The 17,846-nt window shown below is 36.1% G+C and overlaps 1 protein-coding gene across 2 annotated transcripts in view; it reads right to left on the reverse strand.

The window, feature by feature from the left end:
* LOC128030323 (mannosyl-oligosaccharide 1,2-alpha-mannosidase IA) overlaps nt 1-17,846 on the reverse strand; it is a 197,445-nt gene that overhangs the window by 65,379 nt on the left and 114,220 nt on the right. For both annotated transcript variants that reach the window (XM_052617850.1, XM_052617849.1), the window contains exon 3: nt 2,770-2,885. In XM_052617850.1, the coding sequence (XP_052473810.1) occupies nt 2,770-2,885 (116 nt within the window). The remainder of the gene's footprint in view (nt 1-2,769; nt 2,886-17,846) is intronic.

A 17,846-nucleotide genomic window follows, 5' to 3' on the forward strand; every position in this document is an offset into this window, starting at 1 on the left:
AATAAATAAATTCAGACAATAATTGTCAAAATTTACTAAACACAATAAATAATATTTGAATAAAATCGTAAGCAATTAGTTCAAATATTTTCCTCTGTAATAAATAAATGAGCAAATAGACAAACAAATAAATTCACACAATATTCTTTCTAAATTCACTAAACAGACTAAATAATATGTGAATCATATTTAGATTTGTAAAAAAATTTCGCCATAGACAAATAAATACGAACAATTTTGCAAACATTTATCAGACACATTAAATAATATTTGAATAAAAGCATAACTAAAATTAAAATGTTTTCCTTTGTAAAAATAAATAAAATCGAATAATAAATGTGCACAATATTCAGACAGAATTCACTAAAAAAACTTCTACATCTACTGGCGTGTTTCATTAAACTGTGAGCTGACACTAGGAGGCGCTAGCACTTGTTCAGTTGGTCAGATGGTAATGGTTTCGGCCCAGTGCTCATCGAGTGATTGGCCCTGGCTGATATATCGCTCAGCTTTTGATTTGTTGACTAGAAGTCTCTAACTCTGATGCAGACGCATTGGCTGCCATCTTCTGCTGTGATTAGAGACTCTCTGGCGTGGTTTCCCAGTCGTAGAGCATGACGGTCGTGCACTGAAGTGTTCTGCTCTCTATCAGTGAGCAAACTGTTAGCTAAAGAGCAAAGACTGCGGCAGGAGATTGACTGAAAGCTACGGAAGTGACAGATGAGACTCGCTTTCTTCATGACCAATTGTGCAGAGTAAATCTACACTTTGTCTTCATGACAAACTCACAATTGAACACCTCAGATGCTTCACCGCTACGCCACGTGACTCTGAGCTCATTATATGATGGACAGAACGAGAGAGAGAGAGAGAGAGAAAGAGAGAGACATTGTTGCTGATCCTGCAGGACATTCATCACAGTCCTGCCATTCAGATTTAATTACTGCACAACTCTCTGTCTCTCTCTCTCACTGATCCCTCTCTCCCTGTCCCCCTCTCTCTGTCCCTCTCTCTCCCTGTCCCTCTCCCTCCCTGTCCCTCTCTCTCCGTCCCTCTCTCCCCCTGTCCCCCTCTCCTTCTGTCCCTCTCTCAGTCCCTCTCTCCCCCTGTCCCCCTCTCTCCCTGTCCCTCTCTCCCCCTGTCCCCCTCTCCCCCTGTCCCTCTCTCTCCCTGTCCCCCTCTCTCTCTGTCCCTCTCCCTCCCTGTCCCTCTCTCTCCGTCCCTCTCTCCCCCTGTCCCCCTCTCCTTCTGTCCCTCTCTCCCCCTGTCCCCCTCTCCCCCTGTCCCCCTCTCTCCCTGTCCCTCTCCCTCCCTGTCCCTCTCTCTCCCTGTCCCCCTCTCCCCCTGTCCCTCTCTCTCCGTCACTCTCTCTCTCTGTCCCTCTCTCTCCTTGTCCCTCTCTCCCCGTCCCCCTCTGCCTGTCTCCCCCTGTCCCCCTCTCTCCCTGTCCCTCTCTCCCCGTCCCCCTCTCTCCCCGTCCCCCTCTCCCTCTCTCCCCCTGTCCCCCTCTCTCCCTGTCCCTCTCTCTCTCCGTCCCTCTCTCCGTCCCTCTCTCCCCCTGTCCCCCTCTCTCCCTGTCCCTCTCTCTCCCTGTCCCCCTCTCTCCTTCTCTCTCCGTCCCTCTCTCCCCCTGTCCCCCTCTCTCCCTGTCCCTCTCTCTCCCTGTCCCACTCTCCCCGTCCCCCTCTCCCTGTCTCCCCCTGTCCCCCTCTCTCCTTGTCCCTCTCTCCCCGTCCTCCTCTCCCTGTCTCCCCCTGTCCCCCTCTCTCCCTGTCCCTCTCTCTCCCCGTCCCCCTCTCCCTCTCTCCCCCTGTCCCCCTCTCTCCCTGTCCCTCTCTCTCTCCGTCCCTCTCTCCCCCTGTCCCCCTCTCTCCCTGTCCCTCTCTCTCCGTCCCTCTCGCCGTCCCTCTCTCCCCCCATCCCCCTCTCTCCCCTCTCCGTCCCTGTCTCTCTGTCCTCTCTCTCTCTCTGTCCTTCTCTGTCCTCTCTCTCTCCCTGTCCCTCTCTCTCGGTTCTCTCTCTCTCTCTCCTTCTCTCTCTGTCCCTCTCTCTCTCTCTCTCGTTCAACAGAACTAAAACTAAACTGACATTGGGGTCAATTATAGAATGGACATGAAATTAAATTAATGCAATATCTATATTGTATTTGTTTGACGTCTTTCTTTAGGGGCTGTGGTAGAAGAACTTACATTCATAGAGACTCAGAAAGACCAATCAGAAGGCATCGTTCACATGCATCACTGACACAGCTTTCAAAACACCACTGGGGCCTTAAATGAACTGCCAAAAAAGCTTCAGGAAAGATCTGAGCAGTTTGCTGACTTGCATCAGAATGCAATAAGAGCGTTCTGCTTGTGCAATGACAGCAGCTCAAACACACCAATGAAGGATTCAACAAGCCATTTTACACTGTCAAAAATCTCAATATCAATAATCTCAACATCCTATTCAGAACACCCAAGCTTTTTAACTTTACATTGCAATTCTTAGTTAGCTCCCAGAACTGCCCATCAGTGAGTAACGCTCTCTTTACATTCCTCGACTCACATCACAGTCAACACAAAGCCACAAGGGAGGCCTTTCATCCACTCACGAATGTTTAATCTGGACCAAAACGGTCTCAATTCCCAGGACTGGACGTTGGTTAAAAGAAACAACTGATTCCAGCGCAGCTCTGGATCAATAGAAGGCTTTTCCACAAGGGCTTCAGACCGCATTACATTCAGAGCTGCTAATCCACGGAGAAACAAGCCAGCCATGTTTGCTCACCGAGTTCAGGTCCAGGTCGTTTTGGATCCATTCCTTCGCTTCTTCATACTCCTCCATCAGCCCCATGATGTACAGTGTGTCCAGAGAATCCACGATTGAAGCGCCTCTGAGACCGCCTGCAAACACAACACATCAACTCACTGAGACGACACACTTGAAGAAATACACTGGTTTCACATGGCAGATTTTACCCAACAAAATACTAAAAACTACATTAAAGCAAATGGTGGGTATTGCAATATAAAGCAGAGATTCCAAAAACATTCAACCTAAAATATTTACTTAGATAATAGGTCAACATTTCAACAATTTAACAACACATTCACATGTTCACGGTTCTGTCATTTGGGGTAATGGTCTGTAAAATGGTCAATATATTGTGCATTTACATTTATGCATCTGACAGAAACTTTTATCCAAAGCAACTTTGCATTTAAGTTACACACATTGTTTCAGTTCATGCAATCCCTGAGAATCGAAATCCATGACCTTAATGTTGCTTGAGCCATTCTTTACTGTTTGAGCTACACGAACACTGAACCAATTCAATCTCAATTCATTCAGGTTCAGACGATGTCGCACAGAATTAAACTGATGCTTCATTTTAGCATAAACTAAACAAAAGTGAGTGTGCATGAGTCTCAAACTGCAAAAGTTCTCATCCGTTATTCCTACGTCTCACACGGAGAGCCCCACGACTCCAGAGCTTTAGTTGCATTTCATTTGAAGTTATTAAATTCACTTCACATCCCTAATGAAAAACATTCAGAGGCTTTCATTTAATTCACTCGACCTTAAATGAGATTGCTCAGGCTTCACCTCTTTTAATGTTGAAAATGCACAGAAAACAAGCTCTTTATTGCTTTAGGAATGAACAGGGAGGCAATCGGCCCCTCTGAGCACACAGAAAGCATATTATATGTAGATGCATGACGCTGACAAACAATGAGGTATTTTACCCGTCCAATGGAAAGGAATGAGGCAATAAAAACGTAAGCAGTGCGTCGACTCCCAAAACTCTGATGCAAAATCCCCGCCACTGCACATTTCATGAGCATTTCAATTAGGAGCTTAAGAACTGTGAAAAAGAAATGAGAAACCAACAGCCACAGGCCACAGCCTTTCCCATGACCTCCCTAGAAATACTGCGAGAGGATTTGAAGAAACTGGGGTGTAAAGCGAGCCCCGGGCATCGTGTGCCAGTGTGATAATGTGATGCAACTATAAGCAATGCTGCACGTTACAAGCTGCTATCAAGCAATGCTGCACCAAAACACCAGCACAAACCAGCGTGTGCACAACAGCAGGTCTAATAGTGTGGGAATAACTGTAATTGCATTGAGAAAACTAACATTTAAATACAAAAATATGATAACAATAAGACTTCGGTCTTGTTTGGGTTTGGATGCACTTGAAAAGCATCTCTTCCCGCACAAATAATGGAGAAAAAACATGCTGAGGTAAGCACATAGACCTCACATCTTCTACAGCACAGACCATCAATAATAGCTGGACGGCCATTACATTCACAGAAACACTTGCATTATTTATAATAACCAATGCATTTGAGGTCCTGAGGTTGACATGTGATGTCAGAGGTTTTCTTGAACATCTTTGAGGCTCTGACATCAGCAGGTGTCATTGCATTCAAACCGTGAGCTGCATTTTACTTCTTTATAATGTCACACGCCAACTGAGGACTCAATCCAAAGCCAATTTTACTTGCAGATGGAAGTCAGTCGGAAGTGTTCATTCTGGATCATGTACATAACTGTGTGTGTAAATGTTTATTTAGTGCAAAATATTCAATTTAAATAAACAGAATTATGTGCAAAATCTTTCATAAATTAACAGATTCAGTTAAACAAAGTTTAAGTGAAAATGCACTGGAAAAAACTAAACAAAACACTTAAAAAATTTACATATTCGATGTGAACAGGCATAATTATGTGCAAAATCTAATTATTAGTCTGTTTTATAAATTAACAGACTAATTAAAAAATACAATAAAATATATAGATATATATACATGCACAAATAATGTAAAACTAAAAGAAATGCTCACCAAAGGATGCCTTTATTTGATCAAAAATACAATTAAAAATAAATATTGTGAAATAATTATAATTTAAGAAGTGTTTTTATGTGAATATATGTTTAGTAATTGTTTACTGTATTTTGTAACTTACTGACCACAGACTTTCTTATATATATCTAAAATAACTTTTTTTAAATTATATTTATATTCTTATATATTTATGATAAAATTAGTAACAATTTCTGTTGTTAAATGACGATTTCTATGAGCTTTGAAGTTTTATCTGTTGAGTATTATGGGACCGTCACAATGATGTCTCATTGGCTTTATTAGATTAGATCAGTTAGAAGTTGTGAAGATGTTTTACGAGCGTCTGAGCGTCTGGATCTTCTTCAGGACCCCGAGCACATGATCCACTCTCGATTCTCTCTACAGTACATCAATCTTCTTTATCAGTTCCAATCACGTCAGACGTCCGGGGAGCTGTTCGTCTTTCCTCATTTCCCTCTGCTCATCTTTCTAATCATGCCTCATGCCCCTCTGAGAGCGCGGTCCAGCTTAACCTTTGACCCCGGTTTAATCCCGATATGGGCCGGCTAATGAGGTCACTGGCAGAGGACGTCAAAAGAGACGCAGCGCTGTGATTACGGATCCGAGGTGTGCCCCATTTCCTGCTCCTCTTATTAGTAACAGTGTGGCATTCTGCCTCCTCTGGAGATTCTGCCACGGGCCAGAGACGCTTGCTCGTATTTGTCACCTTCAGAGCCGGTCGGGGTTTAATCTCAGCAAGTGATGGAGCCAGAATGATAGCAGGAGCTCTGAGTGTCACAAGCTATCAGTTCTTCTATCTCAACTCCATCTCCACATCTCCGTCTCAACGTGTGACTCCAGCCAGGTCTGTTCCCACATAAAGTCAGTCCTCACTCCTCCACCGGAGCACAGTGAGCTCTGCGTCTTTGTGATTAATCATGTATAGTTTAAATTTGTGCTTTCTGTTTGTGTATCTCATCTAATCTGTGCTGTTACTATTAATATGAACTAAAACAAACAGTTCCTTGTTCATTGAAATACACACACACACACACACACACACACACACACACATATATATCTAAAAAAAAAAATTTCAATTTGGCAAAAAAATTTGACATTTGAAACACTAAGATGAAATACAAAAAAATTTGAAACCGTAAAAAAAAAATGTTTTTGGTAAAAATGACAAAAGCAAATAATACAATTATAAAACAATAATATATATTTAATATTAATATATTTAAAATGTAAAAAAATATTTTGCTAATGAAATGGAAATAAAAGCTAATATTAACAAATATTAAATTAAATAAAAATATATGTTACTGTAATATATTACTAACAATATTTGTAAGTATTTGTTAACAACATAATCATATTAATAATTATAATGTATAATAATTTAAATCATTTTTAATAATTATTATAGTATTCTTTTATAAATGCATACATAGGAATATATATATATATATATATATATATATATATATATATATATATATATACTGTATATATATATATATATATATATATATATATATATATATATATATATATATATATATATATTTTAATTCTCAGAGAAGTGGAATCAAACAACAAAAAACCTTTATCCTATACATTTGTAAAGCATATTTATAATACTGTATATTAGTCTTTGCATTTACATATATGTTTTTTTCCCTTAAAGATGGATAATAACTTAATAATAATAAAAAAATTAAAAAAAATAACTAAACCTTAAAGATTAAATTGTACAGAAAAATAAGACTTGTTACTCTGCTAGTTCTTAAGAAACCGTGTTATGCAGCTGGCCACTGGACAGTTTTCATGACATTCATTTAACTCGACCACTTTTCTGGTCTGACTGCTCAACTCATCCATTTTTATAACAACTGAGCCTAAATAAAAGCCATTCTTTATCAAAGGCACATCAAATACAACAAAGATCTCCTCAACCATTCCATACATCTACTAAACGGATTACACTCACTCATACTGTGTGTGCCGTCAGCACAGAGATGAAGAACCCGTAACACTCAAGGAACGCTCTTGATTTAGCCTTGTGCTCTGCTCCGTGAGCAATATTTGTGATTTGATGACAAATTACGTTAGAGGGAGGAGGAGAAAGAAAGTGATCTTTAATGCGGCGAGCTGCAGGTCCCGGGGGCTGCTGGCGGCGCTGCGCACTCAAGCGTGGCAAATTCATATTGAAAACACAGGCAAAGCACCACTGATGGATAGACTCGGATGAGACGAGCAGCAGATCAATCCATCACAGCTTTCCAGAGAGACGCCGCGCCGCAATCCTATTCATTATCGTAGCTCCACACCGAGAGACGCCACACACGAGCCCCGACACGATGACACCCCAAACCCACAGTGATACTCATTTACTGTGGAGCATCACCATATACTCCCCGAAAACTGAGCAGTGAACATCACGTAAAACCGTATGCATTATTCAACCACAAATACTGAGCTCAAAACCGCATTTGAGTAGTGTGAAGTTAAAACAGAGTTATGTTGAATGTTTAATTCAGTTTTGTGCCGAAATGTCTCACTTTTTAGATAAATAAATTAGAGGCATAAACACCAGGGCTGTTATTCTGAATCATTAAAACAGACAAGTTCAACACAGTGTTATTTTTAGACCTAGACCGATATGTTTTTTTTATGCGATACCGATACCGATACTAATATTAGTGAGTAAAAAAGGCAGATATTGATACTCCCTGAACATGGAACACAGCTTCACTCCATACGTTTTTTACACCATAATTACTAATCTCAAAGCAACATTTAAGTAGTATGCAGTTAAAATAAAGAGTTATGTTGAATGTTTAATTCAGTTTTGTCCGAAAATTTCTCACTTTTTAGATAAATAAATTAGAGACATAAACACCAGGGCTGTTATTCTGAATCATTAAACAGATCGGAAGTCAAGTTCAACGCAGTGTTATTTTTCGAGCCAGACCGATATGTTTTTTTTATTATGGGAGCCGATACCGATACGATATTAGGTTGTAAAAAAAGGCAGATATTGATACTCACTGAACACGGTACACAGAAAACAGCTTCACTCCATACATTTAGTATGCATTATGTTACCATAAATACTAAGCTCGAAACCGCATTTGAGTAGTGTGTAGTTAAGAGTTACGTATGTTGCATGTTTAATTCAGTTTTGTACGAAAATGTCTCACTTTTTAGATAATTAAATTAGAGGCATAAACACCAGGTCTGTTATTCTGAATCATTAAAACAGACAAGTTCAACACAGTGTTATTTTTAGACCTAGACCGATATGTTTTTTTTTTATGCGATACCGATACCGATACTAATATTAGTGAGTAAAAAATGCCGATATTGATACTCCCTGAACATGGAACACAGCTTCACTCCATACGTTGAATATGCCTTTTTTTTACACCATAATTACTAAGCTCAAAGCAACATTTAAGTAGTATGCAGTTAAAATAAAGAGTTATGTTGAATGTTTAATTCAGTTTTGTGCGAAAATGTCTCACTTTTTAGATAGATAAAACTAGAGACATAGAGACCAGGGCTGTTATTCTGAATCATTAAACAGATCGGAAGTCAAGTTCAACATAGTGTTATTTTACGAGCCAGACCGATTATTTTTTTTTTTGGCGAGGGGAGGGGGGCAATACCAATACCGATATTAGGCAGTAAAAAAGGCCGATATTGATACTCACTGAACACGGTACACAGAAAACAGCTTCGCTCCATACTTTGAATATGTATTATATAACCATAAATACTAAGCTCGAAACCGCATTTGAGTAGGGTGTAGTTAAAACAGAGTTATGTTGCATGTTTAATTAAGTTTTGTGCGAAAATGTCTCACTTTTTAGATAAATAAATTAGAGGCATAAACACCAGGTCTGTTATTCTGAATCATTAAAACAGACAAGTTCAACACAGGGTTATTTTTAGACCTAGACCGATATGTTTTTTTTTATTATGCGATACCGATACCGATATTAGTGCGTAAAAAAGGCCGATATTGATACTCCCTGAACATGGAACACAGCTTTACTCCATACGTTGAATATGCCTTTTTTTTACACCATAATTACTAATCTCAAAGCAACATTTAAGTAGTATGCAGTTAAAATAAAGAGTTATGTTGAATGTTTAATTCAGTTTTGTGCGAAAATTTCTCACTTTTTAGATAAATAAATTAGAGACATAAACACCAGGGCTGTTATTCTGAATCATTAAACAGATCGGAAGTCAAGTTCAACATAGTGTTATTTTTCGAGCCAGACCAATATGTTTTTTTTATTTTGGGAGCCGATACCGATACGATATTAGGTAGTAAAAAAAGGCAGATATTGATACTCACTGAACACAGTACACAGAAAACAGCTTCACTCCATACGTTAAGTATGCATTATGTTACCATAAATACTAAGCTCGAAACCGCATTTGAGTAGGGTGTAGTTAAAACAGAGTTATGTTGAATGTTTAATTCAGTTTTGTGTGAAAATGTCTCACTTTTTAGATAATTAAATTAGAGGCATAAACACCAGGTCTGTTATTCTGAATCATTAAAACAGACAAGTTCAACACAGGGTTATTTTTAGACCTAGACCGATATATATATTTTTTTATGCGATACCGATACCGATACAGATGTTAGGGAGTAAAAAAGGCCAATATTGATACTCACTGAACATGGAACACAGCTTCACTCCATACGTTGAGTATGTATTATGTAACCATAAATACTAAGCTCGAAACCGCATTTGAGTAGTGTGTAGTTAAAGTTACGTATGTTGCATGTTTAATTCAGTTTTGTACGAAAATGTCTCACTTTTTAGATAATTAAATTAGAGGCATAAACACCAGGTCTGTTATTCTGAATCATTAAAACAGACAAGTTCAACACAGGGTTATTTTTAGACCTAGACCGATATATATATATTTTTTTTATGCGATACCGATACCGATACTGATATTAGGGAGTAAAAAGTCCGATATTGATACTCCCTGAACATGGAACACAGCTTCACTCCATATGTTGAATATGCCTTTTTTTACACCATAAATACTAAGCTCAAAGCAACGTTTAAGTAGTATGCAGTTAAAATAAAGAGTTATGTTGAATGTTTAATTCAGTTTCAGATACCAATACCGATATTAGGGAGTAAAAAAGGCCGATATTGATACTCCGTGAACTAGGTGCAGAACACAGCTTCGCTCCATATGCTGAATATGTTTTTTTTTCCTAAATAGGCTTACTTATTTATTTTTTATGATTATTTAAGTTTACATTTTGTTTTATTTATTTTATTTAGTATTAGTTATTTTAATACTTCCACTCAAACTAAACAATTGTTTATATTTTATTTCAGTTAAAAACTTTTTTATGGTTTTTACTTTATGACAATTACCGGGGGATGGGGGGTTGGGTCCAGATTTTATATAATTTAATATAATGAATACATTTATTATTCATTTAGTTAATAACCTTTTTACAAAATTAAATTTATCTTATATATTCAAATGTATATTTTTTTTTACTATTTTTATTTCTGTTTCGGTTTCAGTAATTTTAGCACTTCATGTTTCAATTGTTTTTCATTGGAGCTTCAATTGTTTATTATTCTTAATACTGTAAGTATTTTCTATTTCTCTACAATCTACAATGTTTTTTTTCTATAGTATTTCCCTTCAAATATTTTTTACTATCAAACACACTGAATGCTAAAAAATATTGAATGCAAAGTATTTAAAGAGTGGATATATGGCCTTTTTTATACTGAATAAATATACAAATAGTTGCTACTTGAAATATAATCAGGTTAATCAGCATCAAGAGTGCATTTATTCACACCACGTTCTTCCATAGAACATTTTGGGTTAAAATCCTCTTGTGTGCATTATTTCAATACAAAAACGCATGCCATTTTCCACTCATTTACTTTATATGTAAATTCAGCTTTATACAGATAAGCAGGACGTCTGTTGAGTCTCCAGCTGTGACAAACACCAGGCCGAATTCACACGAGACTCGCCTGACCTTTCACTCCAGAATGACGACGAGACTCATCACAAACACATTCCTTCTCACACAAACGGGCTGTGATTCTGTGCGCTTATGATAATCAAACTAATGATGTCTGCACCCACCGGCCTGTGCTACAGGACAACAACCGAGAGATCAAGACATTAGAGCTGTAGTCCAAATAAATGGAGAAGAGCAGAGACTGAGGTCCACTGCTTAGCAATGCCACTGAGAAATCCTGTCTGAGGCCTTGACAATGACACACACACACACACACACACACACAAAAACACACATACATGTATAGACACACACACACAAACACATACATGTAGACACACACACAAGCACACAAAAACACAAATGTATAGACACACACACATACAGAAACACACACACACACATGCACACACACACGTACAGAAACTTAATATAACTAATAATAATAATAATAATAATATTGACAAAATTACCAAACTAATACATTACTAAAACTGGAATTAACATAAATAAAAATTAATTAAATTCAATAATATTTTTTATCGCTCAAAATATTATAAATGTTAAATTAAATAAAATATAAAACTTTTTTTCTCATCTAAATGTACTCTATTTTAACTGAATCTGATAAAACTGCTAAAAATAAAACTGAAATTAACATTTATAAAATAAACTATATAGACAAAACGTAGAACATTTTCTAAACATTAATAAAAAACTATACAAGTCTTTCAGTGATGCTAAAACAACACTGAAAACAGTTAATAATGAATTATACCATTTATTTATTTATTTATTTATGTGAATTCTCATGCATGTATGACTGAGAAATATGCATCACATGTTGTTCATTAGTTTATGTTGAAACTGTGGACTGGAATGGATTTAAACTTGTATATGCCATTCAGTTTTGACCAATACAGAAGCGTTATCATTAGCTGTCTCAGAATGACTGATGACTAATAAATAATCTGTGCATTATTGGTTTTAAACCCAGATTTGACCTCTGAGGCTTTAGGCTTGATGTTCTGTCACATGATCTCATCATTGATCTCCAATCTGCTGTTTACAGACGATACACAGCTCATAATATGATCATCTGAAGGAATCTGCAGACGCAGCAGATACTGGGGGAGAAATGAAGAGCGATGAAGAAGTGATGGTCTCCTTTCATCACACATCACGTGACAATTTACTCCAAAAATCAAGACAAAAGTCTACTGTTAGACTTCTTAATTGACCTGATTTCAAGTAAAATTAAAGTAATAAAGTAAAAATTATATCAACATTTACAGTATGTATAATGATAGCAATTTGTTAATATAATTAACAAAAATGGCATAATATTTTATACAAAAATTATAATGAAAATAATATTTTTTGTTCTGATTCATGGTGATTTATATCATGTTCTATGTTTGTATGTTTTTATGGCTATTTTAACTTCCGGCTAAAGCACTAAGCCAGTTGGCTAATAGTGGCACATTTATATAAATGTTTTCAATATTTACTGTCTTTCTAAATAAATGAATTAAAAATATATATATAAAAAGAATAAAAAATAAATAATATGGGAAGCATGAAAAAAAAGATATTTCATATGCATTGTCCTTATGAATAAAATAAAATAAATGTTATGAGAATCAGGATAAACAAACAAACATTTTTTATTTAATATGTATTGTCCTTATAAATACAATTTAAAAATAATAACAAAAATATATTGAGAATAATAATAAAATAAATTAAATGTTATTTAATATGTATTGTCCTTATAAATAAAATAAATGCACATTTTTAATAATAAAATACATGTTATGGAATCATTAAAAAAAATGAAAAAATATCAGATGCATTGCAATTGGGGTAAATGGGTTTGATTCTTCAAATAAATAAATAAAAATGAATATATTAAGTTTGATTTTGGGATTAATTGACACCTGGACATGTTTTTGTGAGGTTTTCTCTATTGTATTGCTGTATGTATGCGGATAAAGTTGGACATATTTATGCATACACTTTATATAAAAAGCTGGGCGATAATATCGTAACATTTTGCAATGGATAACATAAAGGATCTGATAGAGCTGCAGTTTCCCATCATTACTCACACAGGGTTCAATCATTCACTGGTTAAAGATCCTCTTTTTCCCTTTTAAGTTAGCATGGCCAGGTAATAGAAATGAGTCAAATAAATGCATTAAGCACAGAAAGATTGAAACCCGCTAATCTGCCGCATATGAAATGCAGACGCGTATTAAAATGGAAATGTGCACAATAGACCTCTTGATTGGTGGACGCTCCAGTTAATTAGCGCTTGATGTAAAACCACCTCGAAGATTCACCTTTAATTTCACACCATGAGAGATCAGTGAAACTGTGAAAACGACCGCAGGGACATATTTACAGCCTGAAACATGATTACATCCATAATCTCAAGCCGTCTGGATAAAACCCTTATTTTCCATTCACCATTCAATTAGAAGTGCACCTTTTCTTCACTTCCCTTCTGTTTTTCTCGTTTCAAACATGCGGTTATTATTACTAGCTCTGTTCTGTCTTCGACTGCAAATGTAAAACTACACAAACCCTGCAGGCAAGAAAACAAGCTCATTTCATGCCTCTTATTTACCTTTTCTCGCACCGAGGGACGGATCACATTCGCTAAAACTCGAGCGGCCTAATCCAATCAGCAGCCTCATCTGTCAGCCAATCAGATACAGTTACAGACTCACTTTCAGAGTTGAGCAAAGCTGATTGGCTGAGAGCAAAACGACATTATACTGGAAATCCAGACGACATCATGATAAACGACTGAGCGTGGAAACTTTTACGGGAAATTGCAAACGTTGTTCATCTTGGTTTCAATTCAACACAACACCCAATTATAAGAAGAGGCTGATTTGTAAAAAACGTGTCTAAAAGGGACCGTTCATCCAAAAAACAAAAAACGATTTGCACATTTAATATAATATAATGTCGTTTAAAAAATGTGTGACTTATTTCTTCTGTGGAAGACAAAAGATATTTTGAAGAATGTCCAAACAACATTTAAGCCCGTTTATTTTCACTGAAAAGCTACCTAATAACTAACAAGCAAACTGATTAAATAAGCAAATTAATAAATAAAATAAATATATTCACGGAATAAGTGTCAGCAATTTTTGGAGAGTAAATGTCACTTTTAGGTGAACTATCCTTTTATTGTATTGGGTAATATATTGACTTTATACAGTAAACTAATTTTTAAATTCAAAATATTATTAGCTTGATTTCCTGCATCATTTTATGACATCAATATCAACTTTAAATAATTTATTGTTTTCTATTTTTGGTCTATTTTTAGATGTTGAATATTTTTTTTCTTAATTTGTCCCTTGCTTTAATTGAAATATTTCATTTCCAAATCACTGTCTAACCTGTTTGTCATTTGTAAGATCCCTATAAAATTACACAAATCAATTTAATATCAATGATATTTCAAGTTAACATCCTTATGCAAAAAAAAAAAAAAAAAAAAAAAAAAAAAAAAAAAAAAAGATATTTCATATGTATTGTCCTTATAAATAAAATAAAATAAATGTTATGAGCATCAGGATAAACAAACAATTTTATTTATTTATTTAATATGTATTTTCCTTATAAATACAATTTAAAAATAATAATAAAATAATATTGAGAATAATAATAAAATAAATTAAATGTTATTTAATATGTATTGTCCTTATAAATACATGCACATTTTTTTATAATAAAATACATGTTATGGAATCATAAAAAAATATATATATTGGGGTAAATGTGTTTGATTCTACAAAAATATATATATATTAGTGTGATTTTGGGATTAATTGACACCTGGACATGTTTTTGTGAGATTTTCTCTATTGTATATATTGCTGTATGTATGCGGATAAAGTTGGACAATCTTATACATGCAACTTTACATAAAAAGTTAACATCCTTATGTAAGCAAAAATAAGCTTTAAAAAAAAATCTTGTTAATTTTTCTGTAAATTCAAACCATAGTAAAAAAAAAATATATAATACATTATATATATATAAATATATATAATACATGTAATTGAATAGATTGTTTATATAAATGTCTAGTTATATAAATACACAATACAAAAATGTTATATATGCTCCTAAAGAAACACTTTCTTAAATCAGACACGAGCAAATTAATTAGTTTATGTTACTCCTGCGTAACCGGAAGCACACAAATATAAACAGAGTAAAAGTGATTGAACTGAAATCAGCTCTCATGGTCATGAAGGAGCTTAAGAGCTTCTGGGTAAAACTGGTCAACAGCGATTAGTGAACGCTGAAGATAAGGCGGTCATGACTACTGGACGTCACCGCACTGAAATATCCCACAGACCCTCATTTTCCTGTTGACTTCTGACTTGTTTCCATCAAAGTCGTCACTGTAACAAAAATCTCCTCTAATCCTGGTGCTCCTTCATACATTCGTGGCCAGGTTTTCATTATCTTGCTTGTAATTCCCGAGGGATTCCCTGACGATTTGCTTGGTTATTTAATCCTGCTGTTTTTATCCACATACTAAGAGTAAATACAGCTTTTTCTTTGAGTCAATGCAAACACACAGATACAAGTGTAAAGCTGATAAAAAAATAATGATGGATCTCATGGCTGAAACCAAAGTACCAAGATACCAAAGTATGCCATAAAATAAATACCAAATTGCATTTGGTTTTCAACCATTAGAAATTGGTATAATTCAACAGTTTAGATATGGAGCCGCATTGAGGTCCCTATATCTCTAGGAAAGAACCACATTCGGCCTTATAAAAGTAAAGTTTGGTAAGAATCAGAATATCAAAATATGAATGAATGAAAACTTGGCGGTGGGTGGGTTGGGGGTTGAATCAAAAGTTTATTTTTTTTTTCATTTTTGAATGGTCAAAATTGGTATAAAACTCTAAATTCTAACTCGTAAAAAGTCTAAAGTAAACAGATCTGTGTAAAAACCGCAAAATGATGATGCCATTTTTCTAAACCCCCCTGTATTTAAGACCTCAATAATGTGATTTTGGATCAAATCAACAAAATTGGTAGAATACAACAATTTCGACATAGAGCCGCATTGAGACTCCCATATCTCTGGGATTAAACCACACTGAGCCTTAAATATGAAGATTACAAAAGAAAAGTTTGTTATGAACCAGAATCTAAAAGGACATTGAAATATCTTTAATACTTTTTGAGTTAAATGCATGCAAACTTTGGTAAAAAACAGTGAAAAGTGCCTTTTCCACATTTATGAATGGTCACCAGACTACTTAAGTCAACTGATTTTACTAATGGATCTACCAATCTCTGACTAAAAATAACATCATGATGCTGTCATCTTTCAAATGATTTCCCCACCTGTAATTCGGCTCCAAATCTAGAGCGGATGTTTGTCTTTCCTCAGAAAATGATCAACAAAATGAAACATTTTAATGGAGGAAGTTTGTAAAATTTGGTTAACTTGACCAGGAATGGGCCTATAGGTAGTCCATTGGGATAAAAATGTAAACAAGTATCAACACACTCATGCTCTCGATCATATATATATTCATAATGTTTGGACCTCGGTGGCTCCAGCACTGACGTAACACCTGGAAAACCAATACAGTCATCTATTCTCAGATACACATTTTACATGCATTCAGGGGCCGGCACCATAGGGCCCCGCTCAGGGCACACTATCACAGCTGTTGCTGGGATCCACCTGTCTACTCCGATATAGATCATGAGCATCTCGACTACCTGCTAACAGATGTCAGTCAACTAGAGGGAAGATACGGTCAAACTCGACTGCATTTTATCAGTACTTTGGCAAAGCTACAGCATGTGTGGATTGCTTGCTAAAACGCATACCTTTGTCGTAAGTCACTTTGGATAAAAAAGTAAACGTGAGTGTACTTTAAGTGTAAAGTGTGTGAGATGCAAGAAAAACTCTCTGCAAATGCAACCAGAGCTCCTTAAGTATGCCTACTATACGTATGGCTGACAGCCAAACCATATAGACTGAACAGATGGTGAACATGCACGAAAAACAGCCAGTGCCTAGAATAAAGCTCATGCTATCTGTATATGTCTGTTCTATCTATCTATCTATTCAACCACCAATCCATTCATCCTCTATCCATCCACCCACCCATTCATCTATTCATCCATCCATCCATCCATCCATCTACATGTCATCCAGCCAAACATTCATCCATCTATTTATCCATTCATTCATCCATCATCTATCTATATATCCACCCATCAATATCTCATTCACCACCTAACCACCCATTTATTCATCCATCTACCCATCCATCCATCTATACACCCAACATCCATCCATCCATCCATCCATCTATACACCCAACATCCATCCATCCATCCATCCATCCATCCATCCATCTATCCACCCAACATCCATCCATCCATCCATCTATACACCCAACATCCATCCATCCATCCATCTATCCACCCAACATCCATCCATCCATCCATCTATATCACCCACCCATCTATTTAACCATCCATGAACATCCTTCCATCCAACATCTATTCACACATCATCCATCCATCCTCTATCCATCCACCCACCCATTCATCTATTCATCCATCCATCCATCCATCCACCCACCAATCTATAGATCATCCACCCACCCATTCATCCATCTATGCTTTTTAAACCAAAATTCAAAAGTTGTCTTTTATAATTAAAAAATGACAGTTTTTTTCTTTGAAATTAACTGTAATTTAACTTCTTCCAGAACTGCAATTCTGTCTCATCTTTGCTTCCTCGATTCAAATTCGGGAAAGGAAATGATTCTGAGTCCATGGTGACCTGCAGAGATCAGTCCTCCCACAGTATTCAGGCCTTTTCCGGCTCTTTCCGCCACGCTCAGCAGAACACAAGGTATCGTGGGACATGAAGGGGGAGTCTACACATAGCTT

Source organism: Carassius gibelio, chromosome A16, assembly GCF_023724105.1.
Source record: "Carassius gibelio isolate Cgi1373 ecotype wild population from Czech Republic chromosome A16, carGib1.2-hapl.c, whole genome shotgun sequence".
Taxonomy (NCBI): domain Eukaryota; kingdom Metazoa; phylum Chordata; class Actinopteri; order Cypriniformes; family Cyprinidae; genus Carassius; species Carassius gibelio.